General features: G+C 58.3%; 1 protein-coding gene across 18 annotated transcripts in view; it reads left to right on the forward strand.

Moving 5' to 3' along the window:
• The first annotated feature begins 2,306 nt into the window (after nucleotides 1-2,306).
• Nucleotides 2,307-16,565, forward strand: part of SRCIN1 (SRC kinase signaling inhibitor 1) — a 67,457-nt gene continuing 53,198 nt past the window's right edge. For 6 of the 18 annotated variants that reach the window (XM_059148143.1, XM_059148151.1, XM_059148144.1 and 3 more), the window contains exons 1-2: nucleotides 3,570-3,820; nucleotides 12,267-12,329. In XM_059148143.1, the coding sequence (XP_059004126.1) occupies nucleotides 3,697-3,820; nucleotides 12,267-12,329 (187 nt within the window). In that variant the 5' untranslated portion in view covers nucleotides 3,570-3,696. Of the gene's footprint in view, nucleotides 2,639-3,569; nucleotides 3,821-12,266; nucleotides 12,330-16,565 lie in introns of those variants that run through there. The other 12 variants (XR_009347902.1, XM_059148159.1, XM_059148162.1 and 9 more) reach the window with 8 other exon arrangements.

A 16,565-nucleotide genomic window follows, 5' to 3' on the forward strand; every position in this document is an offset into this window, starting at 1 on the left:
TTGGGCTCACGTCAGGATCCTGGAGCCCTCCTGATGCAGGAGGTCACGTCAGGGTGGGGAAAGATGGATGCACTGTCCTGCTGACACCTTTGGAACTCTTCCCAGTTTCCGGGGGCTGATTCATAGAGCCTCTCCATCCAGTCTCCAAACCAGTGGCTTCTTGGCATTTATCCTAAGGGCAGAAAAATCTCCATGGGACTGGGCAAGCGTCTTTCCTGGCATCATCCAGGGCTAATGCTCAGTTCCTTAACCTTGACATAACTGAACGTTCCTGAGCCCAGCTCTCTTCCATCCACCGAGGCTGGCCCTGGCTTCTGGCAGTGCACACAGAAGGTGCTGCTGGTGATGGGAAAGATGCTGAGAGCTTTGAAGTCAGGCAGATCTGGGTTTGAATTTCAGCTGTGCTACTCTTAGAGTGGACACACATGGCTATTCCTGTCTGAGCCTCAACTCTTTTTCTCTGAAATGGGGCCAAAGGTGCCCATTCTGCAGGATTGTTGAGGGGGTTAAATGAGAGAATCTGAGTAAAGCACTTGCTGATTCCTTTCTCCTTAGCTGTGCACAAAGTGAGGGAGGGAAGAGACCCCATCTTAGGGGAAACCTGAAGGGAGAGGAAGGGATGGAGTCTGGGCAGTTGAGTCAGACTTCTGAATGGAGGCACAGAAGCTTGAGTCCCCAGCCTGGAGGCTCTGAGAGGCGTGGGAGGTGGTGTCCGAGCAGTCGGGGGAAAGCCACCCCTCCCTATATCACCCCCTCCCCTACACAGGGCCCGCTGCCTCCCATGCCCATCCTGGGCAGACAGCCAGGCAGGGAGCTGGAAGAGTGCCCGCTGTGCGTTGAGGCCAAAAGATGGGCACTGTCCAGTTGGCAGAGGGAGAGCAGCTGGCCGGGAATGGGAGAAGTCAGGGTGCCGACTGCTGGGGTCGTGTGCCCAGACGGTGTGTCTGAGACACGGCTCTTGGCTGTCCTCCCGGGCTAGCTCTGCTGGAGCTGGGAAGGGCCCCTTCCCTGTCCGGCCCTGGCCCTGCCGGCTAAGCTACTGCACCTGGAGATTAATCTTGAGGGGCATCTGGGACTTGCCCCTAGCCAGGCATGTGGCTGGTCCAGGGGCAGGCCTGGGAGTGGGCAGGAAAATGGGAGAGCCTAGATTAAGCTTGCAACCTGGGTAGACCAGGAAGTGGGGAAACCGGTTTGTCATTTGCACCGCTTGGGGTGGGGTCTTCTCTCCTGTCTTGCTGCCTGCCTGGCGCCCTATATTGAAGAGAGTTCCTGTGCCCCTTTCTTGCTCCATCTAAAGTGGCTTTGGGAAGGTAACGAAAAGGGGCAGGGGACTCAGTCCACTTTCTCCTCTCCAAGAGCAGTTTGCGAGAGGAGGGACGGGACAGAGAGCGGGCGGGAGAGAGGAAGCAAGCAACCAGCTCTGGAGGGCAGGTCAGGGTCAGTGCCGGTCAGAGCCGGAGGTCTGCTGAGCCAACAGGTAGGCCAAGGTGGGACAGGGAGGGGTGGGAATAAAGCGGGGGCGGGGCAGAGCTAGCGCTCCGCATGCTGCCTTGGAGGTGGCCGTGGCAGAGCCGAGCGAGGTGTGAGAAGGGTCTGGAGCGCGCTCCTTTGGGGTGCTGCTTGACAGAGGAGCTGGCTCCCCTCGATCCTAGCACTGGCCTCTGCAGTTCCAGCAGACGCCTGCAGGAGGGGCCGCAACCGGAGCTGGGGCAAGGACACAGCCCAGCAGGGGGCGCCGGGGGACGGGATCCCTGAGGCTGAGCGGAGTCTAAGCAGTGGGGTGGAGGGGGGCGACCCCGGCAGAGGCCGAAGAGGGTCCAGCCTCTCCCTGCAAAGGGCGGCTGTGGCCTTCGGAGGTCACCTTGGCTGAAAAGTGGTTACCCGGTCCCTCAGCTCCGCTTGCCTCCCTGCCCTGTTCCTCCCCGAATGCCTCCTAATCCCCTGGCGAGCCAGGGCTCGGAGACCGAGAAGTCCCCCACCCTCGAGGTGCACCCCTCTCCTCCGAGGCTGGTCCCCGGCCTGAGGCATTTGTCTCCGTGGTGGTGGTGCGAGGATGGCTTGGGGTGGGAGAAGCAGGTGGAGTGGAGGGGAGCGTGAGCGCGCCCCGCACCCCTGGCCCGGCCGCGCGCCGCGGGATCCCGCCGTGCAGCTGGAGGGCGCGAGGCGCAGCGCCCCCTCCTCTCCTCCGCTCCCCGCCACCCCCGGCGGCCCTTTGTACGTTCCGGCCACACGCGGGTACCCGCGCCGCGCGCGCTCCCGCCCGCAGTGACACACCCGCGCCGGCCCGCGCGCGCGCCCCCCCGCACACATACACACACACATACACACACATAGACACACATACTCGCTCTCGCACACTCGGTGACACGCCCGCGCGCGCGCGCACCCACACGCCCGGCCGCCGGCGCCCTCCCAGCTGGTCCACCCCGGCGGGGCCCGCGCCCCCGGCCCGCCCGCCTGGCACCGCGCCCCGGGGCTGGGGCCGAGCAAGGAGTCCGCGAGGCAGCGAGAGGGCGAGCGCCAGGCAGGCCGGCCCGGGGCCCCCGCCCCCCGCGCCCCCGCCCGATGGGGAACGCTCCGTCCCAAGGCATGTCCCTGTCTCTCTCCTCCCTAATGTGCCTCCATGCTTAAGTGGAAGGTATTTCTGTTTTCTTTGTGTGTTTTCCCCTCGGCCGGGGGCGGGGGCGGCGGCCGGACCGGGGAGGCGGCGGCCGGTGGGGCAAGGGATGCTCGGGGCGCAGGTGGCCGGGGGGGGGGGGGTGCAGGGGACCGCGGCGTGCTGGCTTGGAAGAAGGACCCGAGCGACAGGAGTCCTGGGACCAGAGGGGGTCAGGAATTGGCGAGGCTGGAGACCAAGCGGGGAGGGCCTCGTGATGCCCGGGGGAGAGGGCCCGAGGGGTGAAAATTTAAAGGGGTACGTTTGGAGGAAGGAGGGGTGGGGAGAAGAAGGGGGATGGATTGTGAGAGGAGTGGGGGAGGGGAGTGGTCCATCCGTGGTGGTGGAAGAGGAGGATGCGGGGAATGGGGGGTGGGGAGGCGAAGGGGTTAGAGAAGTGGGTGGCGGGGAGCCTCAAAGGCCTCTCTTTCCCCCAGGTCCCAGAATGGGGTGAACGCGCTTGGACGGTGGTGGTAGGCGCTTTGCGCCAGCCCCCCAGGGAAGGAAGGGGATGAGTGCATTCTGGGGTTAGCTGTGTTGCCAGGATACAAGTCTGTATTCCACCCCCCCACCCCCCTCACCTCGAGGCCCTAGCCCTGGAGACCTCGAGCCTAGGCAGCAGTTGCAGAAACAGGGGACCAGCTCCCCGCTCAGCTGGCGGGTAGGGAGGGGCCATAAGGGGGAGGGGCTGGGGGAGGGGCTATTTGATCTTAAGCCCTCCCCCTGCGGAGGCCAGAGGGCAGGGGAGGGCGCCCCCAGCTGGGGAGAGCATCCTGGGTGAGTGAGGAGGTAGGGACCGCCAGAGGCTGAGGGGCAGAGGGCGGGGCTGGGGAGGGGACGCGCCATAGCCCCCCCTCCCCTCCCACGCACCCCCCTGCTACGTCAGAAGCTCCGGGGCCAGCTCCGAGTCCTGTCGGTGGGGGCTGCAGGATGCTGGTGGAAGCAGAGGGGGCCGGCCGGGTGCCTCCGCAGCTCGGCTGGCAGGGCCCGGCGGGGCGTGTGCGGCTGCTAGTGCTAGCCCCCCCGCCCCACCCCTCCCCATGCAGCCCTGGCAGTGCCTCCGGCGCTTTGCCCTGGCCTGGTGGGAGAGGACCGCTGAGGGCAGCGCCCGATCTCCTAGGGAGGAGGCTGGATCGAGGGACCCCGGGGTCCGAGGGGAGCCAGGTGAGCAGGAGCAAGGATTTTGCCAGGAGGAAGTCCCGGGATGTTTTTCCCTCTCTCCAAATACTATGGAAGCAGGAGGTCCTGAAGCCCCCAACTTTAAGGGAAGTGTTTTCCTCCCCCTCGGTGGCGCTGGCGGAGGGCTCCTGGCTGAAGACTTCTCAGGATATGTCGGAGCTACTGTTGTTTTGGGGGAAGGGGAAACAGATGAGGACATGGTGGGGGTGTATAGCTGACCAGACTTGGGACTTGTAGGTCCAAACGTTCCTTGGTGTGGGATTTGAGCACTTTGTGGGGCTGGAGGTTGGATACCTTCTTCCCAACTATGGGTATCTTGGTCTGGGTGACCTTGAGCCAACTGCTTTGCTGTCTAACTTCATGCCTCAGTTTCTCTCATTCCCTTCCCTATCCTTCTTGCTGGTTTTCAAGAATTGATGCTGCATTTGATGGAAACTGTCACTATGAAAATGTGAAGCTCTGTCATTCTTGGTGGCAGCTGTCGCGGTGGTGTCTCGTGCGGTTGTGTGTGTGTATGTGTGTGTGTGTATGTGGGGGACAGTTTGGGTTTCTGCAGGAAGGCTTTTGCTAGTTCTGGCTGGTGTTGGGGCCACTGTGAGCAAGTGTCAGGGCCTGGTATTCACACCGGAAGGAGGGCTCCAGGCGAGCCAAGAGTTGTTGGGGCAGAGACTTAGCTGGTGGCCTCGTGTAGAAGGAAGGCTTGGGAGTGAAGGCTTGGGGTGTAAAGGGAGGGGGTCGCAAGAATAAGATCCCTCCCACCCTCCACCCAGATTGCCTGGCACCCAGGCACCATTGGCAGCGAGTGCAAAGGCTTTGCCCTGGCTTCTTGCCACCGTGCCTTGGGGACAAGAGGGTCTTTGTCCAGTGCCCCCCCCCACCAGCCGCCCCATTCCTTTCCGCCCTTACCATGATGGCCGATTCTCTATGATGACCCTCAGGGCTGGGATGGAGATGTGGGTCCCCCCTGTGCTCTGGGGATCTGGAAGAAGCAACTGTGGTCCTCAGGGGCTGAGTGGAGAGGGGGAACTGGGGGAACTCTCTTAGGGGAAGGATCCCTGGGAATGAGCCATCAGGACACCTGCCCCCACCCCAGGCCTTCTGTTTGCTCCTTGTCTAATGTGGCAGGAGGTGGGTGGGGGGGGGGGATGTCTGGGGTCTTTGTGGCCTGATTCCTGCTGAGCTCCAGGTTTCTTAAAGATGTACTGGGTACAGCGTTGTGTGCTGGGATACAGAGCCTCAGACGCTCTCTCTTTCTCTCTCTCTTCCCAGGGACCCACCCTGGAAAAAGGGTTTAATTAGAACCATTGATTCCTTCTTTGGCTGCGGGCATCGATCTCAACAGTGTGGTCAGACCTGGGGGGTGGGGGTGGCATGGTTTCTGTCTGCACAGTGCCAACCTTGGCTTAGAAGGGAGGGGGCTGGGCTCTTTAAAGTACCGGGTCTGTTTGAGCCCCACCCCCACTCCAGGTCAGGTCTTAGGGAAAGAAGGGAGCTGGGGCTGAAGGTCTGGATGGAGGGAGGGGGATTTGGGGTTCAGGATCATACTGAATGGTGGGCCTGGGGCTCTGGAATGGAGGGGAAGCTGTGGTTGGGTGGGGTCCTGCAAGGGGGAGTCAGGAGGCAGCAGAGGGGGCTGGTCTGGGGGGTGCAGGTGGAGAGTTCAGGGGAAAGACCTAGGGCTTGCCATAAAAGCTTCTCTTTCGAGGAATCCTGAGCACTTATCTCCTCTAGCCCTGGCAAGGAGATCCAGTTTCTTCTTTTGCTTGTGTCCTCAAGGCCCAGAGAGGGACAGAGACTGCCTCAGAGGCCCAGCAGTCCTGGGTGTGGCCTTGGAGCCTGGTTGCCTGAGCCAGTGGCCCCTGCCTAGGCACAGAGAGCTGAGGGTGAGGTTCCTGGCAGCCTTGAGTCTGGTCTCTGGGCTTGGTGGGAGGTGGGGGACAGCTTGTGCCCCCCAAACTCTGACTGCCTGTCGTGGGTGGGCTGGTGCAGGTGCGGGCTTCAATGAGGCACTCAGATGCTCTTTGAAGAATCCCTTGTTGGCTTCCTAGGGCCCATTCGAGCAAAGATAATAAAAATCTGGCCGTCAGCGGGTTTGAGGGCTGCACTCGCTTCCCCTTCTTTCATTCCCAGCTCTGAAAAGCAGAGATGAAGGCTTTGGATTTGGCTGCTGCCCCAAGGGAGAGAGGCAGAGGGAGGGAGGCAGAGGAGGATGATTGCCTGGCAGCCCAGGAATTGCTGGGGAGGTGGGCAGAGGGAAAGGGGCTTGGTCCCCAACTCCTGCCAGACAGTCCCGAGGCCTCGGTGGGGCTCCTATGCCCGATACCCAGGCTCCGGCTTTGCTTCAGTCCCAGAGGCCTGCAGTCCTCTCTCTCTGTTCTGCTGCTCCCACTTTCCCCCTCCCCCTCTCATCTCCCCCCACCCTGCCCCTGTGTCTCCCCCACTTCTTCCTCCGGCCTCCCCTCTCTCTGCCCCTTGGTTTCTCCGGCCCTGCACTTCGTTCTGTCTCTCTCCCCCAACCTTGTCTCCCCTTTGCTCACTCTGTCTGCCCTCCTCCCATCTGTCTGTCTTCCTCCCCCCAGCATTGGTCCTGCTTTCTAGGACTGTCTGGAAGGTGGGAGAAGCCAAGTTGGGGGGTGGAGGGCAGTCGCAGCCACTGAAGGGATGGGGCCGGGTTGACTATTATGGTCTGTCAGGTGCCATAGATATCAGAGTCCAAGCGGAAGGGGGCTGCTGAGCCCTTGGAGGAGTGTGTGTGTGTGTGTGTAGCAAGGAAACCATCCCCCTCCCCACATCACAGCGGGCACCTTGCCCTGACATTGGGCTTCAGACACTCCAGTTCTCCTGCCGCCTTCTGCTGCTTGGCTGCCGGAAACCAGCGCCTCTGGCCTTGGTCCCTCCGCCCCTCTGGTCACCCACAGTCACAGGCATCACTGTTGCCCTGTCCACGCTCTTCCCCTCATACCCCAGCAGTTTCCAGGCTCAGAGGTGGGAAGGGACGGCTCCTAGCCCCACCCCTCACCCCTGGGCTCTGGGAGGCCTTCCTGGAGCCCCATCCAAACCCTGTGCCCTCTTGCCATCTTGTCGACCTCCCATATAAAAGACAGGACTCTCGTGGAAAGAGCATTAGACTCTGAGTAAAGGGAGCTCATTCCCACTCTTCCTCAGCACCCAAATGTCCGAGTGACCTTGAACAAGTCCCTGCCTGAAGTGGGCCTCTTTCCTCACCTGTGAAATGAGGGGGTGTGGGCTGGATCATCTCCAAGGTCTCTTCTGACATTCCGTGGATGTTGTGTCTCTCTTCTGGGTGATTTGCATATGCTTTGCATATATTAATGGTGCCTGCTTGAAGGGGGAAGGTGCCACCCACAAGGACCAGAGTCCCACCCACCATTCCGACTTCCCTTGCCCATTGGCCCATGCTTTCACTGCTGGAATCTCCTAGGGGGGTGGAAGCTGAGGCCTGAGCATTTCCTGAGGAGGTGGGTCTGGCCCCTGGGTTCCAGATATGCTGGAGGCAGGATAGGGGGTAGCCTCAATGGAGGGGATCCTTACCCTCATCACCCCTGCTACAGAAGGTTCAAATAGGGAAGCCAAGTGCTGTGTGAATTTACTGAAGTTGCCTGTGGCTACCATGGAGTGTATGAAACCCAGGTGAGGCTGGCTTGGGGGTTTCCCTCCTCCATTCCCAGGACCTGAGCACCCTCTAGATGCCAAGATGCTCAGCCAGGTGTAAGAGTCCCTCCTCCGGTGTCAGCTCCCCACCCCCCACAGCCCAGGGTAGATCAGGGTGTGTCTTGCAGCCCTACCCACTTCTGCACAGTCCCCTTGTAGGTTGCAATTTGGACCTGAGAGCTGGTCACAGAGAAGGCTAGCTAGCTCTTTGCATCTCTGGGCCCTGCTTAGTTGCCACACTGAAGGTGAAGCCCCATGCTCCCTACAAGGGTCACAGACATCATGAGGGAGAGAGAATCTGCTGCCTCCGGTTCTGTCCCCACCTCCGGGGGGTACTGCCCCCAGAGCCTCCTCTCCTATCTCCTGACCAGAGCTCTGTCTGGCACGGGCCAGTGTCAGGGATCCAAGCCCCCAGTCCTGCTTCTGTTGCTTTGGCCCCTATAATGCCCATCACATGGGGCAAGGCCTGGGTAAAGGTTGGCATCCTGGAGAAGATAATGTGGGGCCACTGAGTCATGGCAAGAGTTTCTGAAGACAGAAGCGGAGATGGCCTCTGCTACCGAGGAGGACCGGGCCAGCAGAAATGGAGCAAGAGGGATCAAGGTTAGATTTAGTCTTAGGAAGGGACTGTCCCAGGGGGCAGATTTGTTTGTGACCATAGGATTGCTTTGAGGATTAAATGTAATCATAGAAGAAAATGTCCAGCACAAGGCTTGATACATAGTAAACACCCAGTAACTGGTGTGGCAGAGAGAACAGAAGTCTCCGAAACCAGAAAAGACCCTCCCCTAACGTTGAGACTTAGGATTTTGCAGGGGATGAGAAACTGCAGGGACAATTCCCAGAAGAGCTGCTTCTCCCACACTCAGGCTGCTGCTCCCCCAGTGTGCTCCTCGTGCCTCATGCACGCACTGGGCTCAGGGCCCAGCCACCCGAGGACGCCCTGCCCTCATCTGCTCTGTTGCGGGTGGGCAGACAGAAGGGCTTGGGGTGGGGGGAGAAAATATTCTTCTCCCCTCCCCCCTATCTTTGCCCAGGACAGCTTGAAAGGAAACAGGCCCACGCTGTAGTAGGAGGAATAGAGGTTAGATAGGAAAGAAAGCCTCCCGGGGTGTGTGTGGGGGGAGGGGACACTCCAAGGTGGGGAGCTCTGGTGGTCTTTGACCTCAATGACAGGTATATGTGAACATGAGTAAGCTGGTGCTGTACCTAAGGGCAGGGGACCTGTGGGCATGACCTTTGCGATGACCTTTGGGCCATCCTGAGGCACTTGGTAGATGCACTTTAACTCTTGTAGCTGTTATGGCTGGCTGAGTACAGGGTACAGGGGTGCATGAGAGAGAGGGGTCCAGTCCTGCTGGGGAGGAAAAGGGGACCAGGTAGTCACTCTTCAGTTCCCCAGAGCAAAGAGGTGAAGTGCAGTGGGAAGAGCGAGCATGGGACCAGGATCAGGTGGCTTGCCTTCCCTACTGCTGTGTGACCTTGGGCAAATTAGTTGCCTGCTCTGGTCTTCAGTGTGCTTGGTATGAAAAAAGAGGGTGGAACTGGAGAATCTCTAAGGTCTCTTCCAGCTGTCACAAGCTCGACCTTCTTCCTCTCTCCTGAGATAAAACATGCCTTGCCACGAAGAGGGTGGGAAGAATATTTCCAATTTCCAGCTAAACCTGGAAAAATGGAGAACTGGCCCAAGAGAATATTGGCACATGCGTGTGAGGGCAGGCACGCACACACACACAGACACACACACAGACACACAGACACAGACACACACACACACACACACACACTACAAACAGTCCTCTGTGCTGCAAAGACACATTTTGCCCAAAGTCTACCCTCTCAGCCTGGAGGCTGGATAAGGGAGTGGCCAGAGGATTCAGCTGTCTGAATCGTAAACTCAACGTTTTCTATCCAGGCAGAACTGGCTTTTCTACATTCCATTCCATTCAGGGACTAGAATCCAGTCCTTATTTTCCTCCTCAGAGGCACTGCCCGAGGTTGGCTCCTCTCCCCGACAACCTTTTTCTGGTTCCTGGTAGCCTCCACCACCTGGCCCAGTTGACTGCATGTCCCGGCATGGAGTTCTGTCAAGATTGGAAAGGAGCTGGGTTTTTCCCAAGCCTGCCTTCCTCGCCTCCGCAGACTTCCCCATCCCAGCACATTGGCTTCTTTTCCACCCCAGCCGTAGAGCTTGCTGGAGACCCCAGACCCAGGGCCCTGCAGGGAACCCTCAGACCCAGAGACCCCGCAGAGCAGCCCAACTCCAGAGGCTGCTCTGGAGAGGCCTAGCTGGAGATGATTCTGCCGAGCCTAGGAGGTGGTTGTGGGAGGGTGTCCTGCTGCCTCCCCACACCCCCAGGGTGAGTGATAATTGCAGACACAGCGGGCATCCGTGGCGTCACCCTAGGCACCGGCATCTGCCTCATTGGGGAAGAATTAACGATTCCATCTCATTGGGAAGGCATTCCACGGCTCACTGAAGCCCTTTCAGAGAAACACTCAGCCCTTCTGCCTGCTCTCTTGGGCTGCTCCCTGCCCAGTCCACCCCCACCGAGGGAGGGTAAAGTGGGGGTGGGGGCTCAGCTGGCCTGATGCGTCCCAATTTGTGTTCCAGCCGCTTTCTAAGAGAGAAGGCTCTGAGGAAGAGTGAGGGCTTTTAGGACTGACTTGGATTTTCACTTTGCTGGTCCCCTGACTTTTAACACTCTCCCCGGCCTGGGTACTCAGGGATTTCTGGAAGTTAAAAGGAGAAGGGGACTAGAAGGGGACTGTGAGTGGCTTCCTGGAGGAGGTGGGAGAGCAGGAAAGCAGTCCTCCCACCTCCTACCCCTGCCCCAGGGGCCAGACTTCACTTAAAGATGAAGCTCAGGAGATCCGGGTCTGGGCTTCTCCGGAACCCAACAGTTCATCCTCTCCCCAGGTCCCTGGTCCATCCGCAGCCCAGACCTAGCCTCTTCTGCCTCCCACCCCAAGGATGAGGTAGAAGGAGACAGAAACCAAGCCTTCTCTTTCACTTATTGTCCTTCAGAAATGATATATCCTGGAGCCCAGGCTGGGAAGAGGGGAGACAGCCAAGGCCTTAGGAGGTTAGAGGGGAGGGAGCTTAGCTCAGGGGTCAAGAGCTCGGGTTCTGGAGTCAGACAGAGGTTTGTGGTTTGGGGCAAGTCATTTCGCCTCTGAAGCTCATTTTCCTCCTCCGTAAATTGGGGCCCATGACAGTGTTTTTCTTGCAGGGTGGGTACCAGGATGAAATGCGGTAATTTAGGTAGAGTTCCTAGCTCACTTGGAAACCTTTAACAAATAGTCATTGCTTTGTCTTTGTCCTCCTCACGTCCAAGGAATGACTGATCCAAGGAATGACTGAAAGGGCGAAGTCGTTTTTGTCTTCCCGGAGGAAGGGGCATACATGAGAAAACCTCTTTAGTGTTTTTTGAAATCCAGATCCTCACCTCAGTTTATCTGGGGCTGGGTCCCTGGAGCTGCCACTGAAGGCAGGTGCGGGGAAGGAAGGTAGGCCCCCTGAGTTGTCACTTCTCTGGACTCCGTGCCCCTGTCCATCTGCCCCTTCCGCACCCCACTCCAACCTGCACTGCCTGGTCCAGGAAACCCTCTGGGGCTAGATCCGTTAGTGAGAATTCTTGGTTTCTTCCTTCAGTCAATGTCCCCACATCTGGGTACAACAGCTGCTTCTCCCTGGGATGCCTGCGTCTTGGGTAATCGGTGGGAAAATTGGAACCATGAGATTGGCAGGGGGCGCTGAGAACTCTTGCAGCCAGACGTGATGTGGGTGTGGATGGGTCTGAGCTAGCCTCGGGCAGGCTGTGCCCGAGAGGGTCCCAGCCACGGTGTCTCCCTCCGGGCAGGAAGGAGATTTATGCCACCAGCCCCAGGATGGAAGGCAATACACCATAAGGCAGCAGGAGGGGGAAAGGCTACAGTTAGAAGGACTTCCCTGCGGGGTGGGAGGCCTGCAGCCCTGATGAAGGCTGAAAGGGGGCTGTGCCCTGTACTCTGAACGTGGGGGTGGGGGGCGGATGGAGGCAGGAGTGAGGTATAGACCTTCAAGCAATTAGGGGCACAGGTGCCATTGTCCTGCACAGTGTGAGTGTGTGAGTGCTGGTTTCGTGTGAAATACGTTTCCTCGTTGCAGCAGGAAGAGGGAGCTTCCTTAGCGTTAGGGGGTGAATGGAGCAGATGGGGGTCTCGGGCTGGGAGAAGGCTGTCAGCAGAGCGGTGATGGCAGGCCCCTCTGACTCTGACCCTACCAGCCTTCCAAGATGGGGTGACCTTGGGTGGGCAACATAGGTGGGCCCTCGAAGGTGCTATGCTTTGGGATCTTATGTGGGCGCTCCAGGAAAGGGCCTGTCTCTGTTTCTGGGAGGAGAATAGGGCCTGGCTTGTTGACTGTCTGTCCTGGGGACCTCATTCTAGGGACCCCATGTTTTCTGTGTCGTCCTGCTGTCTGTCCTCCTGTCTGTCTCCCACCAGTGTCTCTGCCCCTTCAGCCCCTGCTCTTCCAACACCCAGTCCCTACCCCTCCTGCCCCCACCTCCAGCCTCCCAGCGACCTCCAAAGGGATGGCTGTTAAGGCTCCACCTTGCCTTGTCCCTGCCCCCCTCCAGCCCCATGGCCCAAGGCCCCTGCCTGGGAGCCATCCCACTTTGGGAGCCCCACCCTGGGCCCCTTGCTCTCTCCACCTCCTCTCCTCTGGCTCTGGGCATTCATTCACGACTTTCCTCCTTTCCTGTCCCTCACCCAGGGCTCCAGCGTGCAGCGGGAGGGAAGGCTCCAGGACTCTGTTCCCTCTGTTTAAAGTCTCCAGGTTAGTAAGCCAGGAGGGAGGCCTGCCCCCACCGCCCTGCCTCACACTGCTCCTTAGCCAACTGTCTCTTGCCAACCTAGATGGCCAGAAATGGGGGAGGGGGGCTCTCCCTGGTGGGCCCAGGCCTTTGCCAGGGGAGGGGACAGCAGAGACTTGACTCCGGGGAGGGCAACTTGCCTGGCGGAGAACGTGTCTATGTGTGCATGTGAGTTAGTGTGTGTGTGCATGTACATAAGCGTGCTGGCCACAAAGCCTCCTTGGGCTGGGAAGCTAGGGGAGGAGGAGGGTCCTGGGGGCCTGGGGAGAGGGCCTCAGGAGCAGGGGGCCCTTCTTACGGAGGGAAACCCATGTTCCAATGGAGGCTAGAGGGTGGGGGATGGGACATGGGACCACATCCCACCTCAATACAGCTCTGTTTAGTTTATAGGCACTTGCAAACCTGTGATCTTATTTCATTTATTCAATGATTCAATCGTTCATTCATTCATTTGTCCGTTTGTTCATTCATTCAATAAAGATTTATTGAATACCTTCTTTGTGCCAGGCCCTGGGCTAAGGTCTGAGTCCAACAGTGACCAAGACAGATAAGAGTTCTTCCATTGCTTAAGTGCTGAGCAGATAGAGGGTAAGGAGTTGGCGGAATTCACCAGCTGTGGAGCCCGGGCCGTGGCTTGGGCAGCTAGCTGACTGTAAAGTGCCTGCTCCTACTCCAGGACTGTGACTCCATGTCCCCTGATGCCCCGTCTGCCCCTGCTCCCTGATCGGCAACTGCTCTCTACTTCATGTCCCTGTAAAGTGTTTCTTGACCTGATGGTACCCCTCACATAGTGTGCCCCCACTGAGTAAGCAGTGATCGAGGCCTAAAGTCCCTGGGGACTTGGGCAGCGTTTTGGGACCTGTGCTGAGGACTCTTCGGAGGCCCTGGGGAGCCAACACCCTACTTCGCTGCCCAGGATCAGCAGTCTGGGGCCCTGGACTTGAGAGACAGCCTGATCTGGGTTCAAATCCTCACTTAAGCCATTACCTAGCTCTGTGGGCCGGAACCAAGCCACTTGTCCTCTCCCAGCCTCAGTGTTCTTGCCTGGAAAATGGCAGGGTTGCCAGGCGCCTGGGTGGCTCAGTGAGGAGAGCATGTGATTCTTGATCTCAGGGTCATGAGTTCAGGCCCCACCTGCAGCAAGGATTGCCCCATTGTTTGTTCCCTTCCTGTGTGAGCCCTCTTGCCCCCTGGGGCAGCCTGAGCCTCAGTATTGTCCAGCTGCTGCTCTGTCCGCCCCCCTTCCCCCCACCCCCCACTAGGGGAGCAGGGCTGCAGGATCTGGGTCTTGGCTGTCTGCAGACTGAACGTCCTCCAGTCCTCCATCTCTCTGAAGGATGCTTCAGCCCCAATCTGGGCGGGCAGCTGGGGGAGGCAGCCCTCCTTGCCACTGTGGCTGCTGCCGACGCCTTGATGGCTTTTTAATAACTTTGCTCTGAGACAATCTGCAGAGCGCTCGTTTGTCTGCCTCTTAATTAAAATTACCGTTTTCCTAAAAGAGCAACAAGGCTGCTCCCCTCCCTCCCCCACTGTGGCTGCTGACAGGAGGCAGCAGCACTTGAAACTGCAGCCCTTCCTGTCTGCCCAACGCTGCCCCCCACCCCAGTCCTGGTCACAGGGGCCACCAACCCCCTTCCCTGCACCCATAGCAGAGGGGCCGGGGTTCAGCCACCCCGGTGGGCTGGGGGGGGGGGCGTCAGGGCTGGGGGGGGGGCGTCAGGGAACCAAGAGGAGGGCCTGAATGCTCTCCTCTCTTGTCCACCCTTTTCTGGAATACTCCCAGAGGCAGGGAGCTCAGTACCTTCCAAGACTTCTGACATCTGTAGAGAGGGGAAGCAGCCCTGTCCTGCCTACCCTCCCAGAACAGATTAAGATGTGGTTGGATTTTGGAAACGTGTTGTGAAGGATTATTAGGGGTGGGGGCTGACAGTGTGGTCAGCGCCCCCATTGACTCTGGTTCCAGTTACAAGAGACTTCCCGGTTCCCTTTATGGACTCCGATTCAGCAAGGGAGTGAGGGCCAGGCGGGGTGGGGGGGTTCATTCAGTCCTTGCTGAATTTGGGGTAAAATCATCCCCTGTAATAATGAAAATACTAATGACCAATATTTACTGAATGTTTACTTATTAATACATGAACCATGTGCTGGCTTAAGCTCTGTTCATTTTATCCTTATGACCCACTGGCCTGTGTCCTCAATGCTAAGGTCTCTGTTTTATGGGGGAGGAGACAGACCAGAGAGGTTAAATAACATGCCCAAGGTCACATAGATAATCCATTATGGTATCCTCAGCCCTAATACTTCTTCTGCCTAAAGCTCTCTAGCCTCTTAGGTCTAGTCTCAGTCTCTCACGCTGTACGTGGAGCGGTTCCCCTCTGCTTCTCTCTGCAGTCCTGCGCGCACGGTCCCTCCAGAGTCTATGCTACTGAGAACTGACTCTGAGGTTCATCGACGCCTCCCTTCCTCAACCCCATTCCTGGTTCCACCCCTGGGGCACCCCAGGGACTCCGGACCCTGGAGTTGGGGAAGGTGTATGAGGGGGACTGGAGGTTAGGGCGTTCCCATTTCCAGACCTCCTTTTGGCTGGGACGGAGTTCCTCTCCATGTGGGGAAAAGACCATGAGGGCAGGAAAGTGACTCAGTCACTTGGTTGTGACAGCAGATGCTACTTGGTTGTGAGCTGGTCTTGTATTGTGGCTTCGCCGGTGAGGCCCACCTAAATAAACCGTTCTGGAGGAGGGGGACATGTCTGGAGCCTCGAGATCCAACATCAGGAAGGACCTCATTAGATGTGTTATGTCTCCAGCAGCTCCCAACGCACCTGGTCTGTCTCCTTGGTGAACCTTTGCTTCTGTGACTCCTCTTCCAGGACACCCCCCTTGATCCTCTCCATTTCTGCTCTTCCCTGAAGTGTCCCTTCCTGACCACCTCCAGGCTTGTCCCCTCTGAATTCCCATGGCATTGTCAAATCTCTTCCGGCCATTGGTTCTGGATCCAATGGGACCTCAGGTCCACTTTTGCTCTGGGGGACAGCAAAGGCAATGCCTTCAGGGGCAGGAAATGCACAAAGCCGAGGGCAGTTGGAACAGTGGGAACTGTCCCCTATGAGGGACAGTGCTTATGCTCCTTAAAAACAGGAAAATTCAAAGAAACAAAACAGGATACCATCAGCCAGACAAAATAGCTCTGCCCCAATGTGGCCCCAGGGTGATCTTTGCCAAGCTATGACTCACTTATCATGGTGACCCACAGAGTGGGTGTGTAGTTTGTTGAGTGGATACGTAATCACGGGGCTAGATACTTTACATGCTTGATTCTTCCCATCTTCCCAAGATAGGCACTGTTTCCCTACTTGGTCATTGCGGAAACTGACAGCCAGGGAGGTAGAATGACTCGGTCAAGGTCACAGCTATGTGAAAGGGCTAGGGAAAAGTTGAGCTTTGGCTTGCTGTCATTGCTCTCTGTTTGGTTGGGGACACGCGTCCACATGCGTTTGGTCCCTGCCCTGGGTGGCTGGTAGCCACAGAGTTGACATGTGCTGCATGCCCCGTGAGGAGGTAGGGTTGAAGGGGGCAAGGGCTGCAGAGGCAGAGAAGGAGCAGATGCCCCTCACCCCAGCACAGTCCTCCTCCCTCAGCTTCCGGTCCCATCCCAGCCGCCTGGGGATGGTGGCGTGGTGACAGGTGCCGAGCTGCAGAGATGACAGCACTGCTGATTCCCCCGTAATTACTGTCTGATGAGATGCCAGAATTAGCCAGCGCACGAGCAGGGGATGCGGATTTGGGGGCACAGTGCAGGGAAGCAGCTGGGGGTGAGGGAACCTTTCCTTCCAAGCCTGGGACCCTCTGGCAGTAGGGCTGGGTCAGCACTGAGAAGAAGGAAGTAGAATAGAAAGGAGGAAGCACTGTGTGGTTAATATGCCTCAGATATTATTGTGTGGGCTGTGGTTTTTCCAGTCCTCAAAGTGGCTAGGTGTACCCCTTAGCTGGCTGGCTGCCATACAGGGCATCAAGAGCCTCAGGCCGCTGACCAGAGACTTACAGGTGGAACAGGCTACCCAGGCAGACTCTCAGGTACGCCCTTTGGTGCTTAGACCTTGCCTCTGCCTCACTGAAGCCATGGGGGGATATAGTTGGTGGAAGGGGTGAGCCCCAGGGCACACATTTGCGAGGCCAGGAACCAGAGGACAGATGGAAGCT

The sequence above is a fragment of the Mustela lutreola genome, chromosome 15 (genome assembly GCF_030435805.1).
Source record: "Mustela lutreola isolate mMusLut2 chromosome 15, mMusLut2.pri, whole genome shotgun sequence".
In the NCBI taxonomy this organism is placed as follows: domain Eukaryota; kingdom Metazoa; phylum Chordata; class Mammalia; order Carnivora; family Mustelidae; genus Mustela; species Mustela lutreola.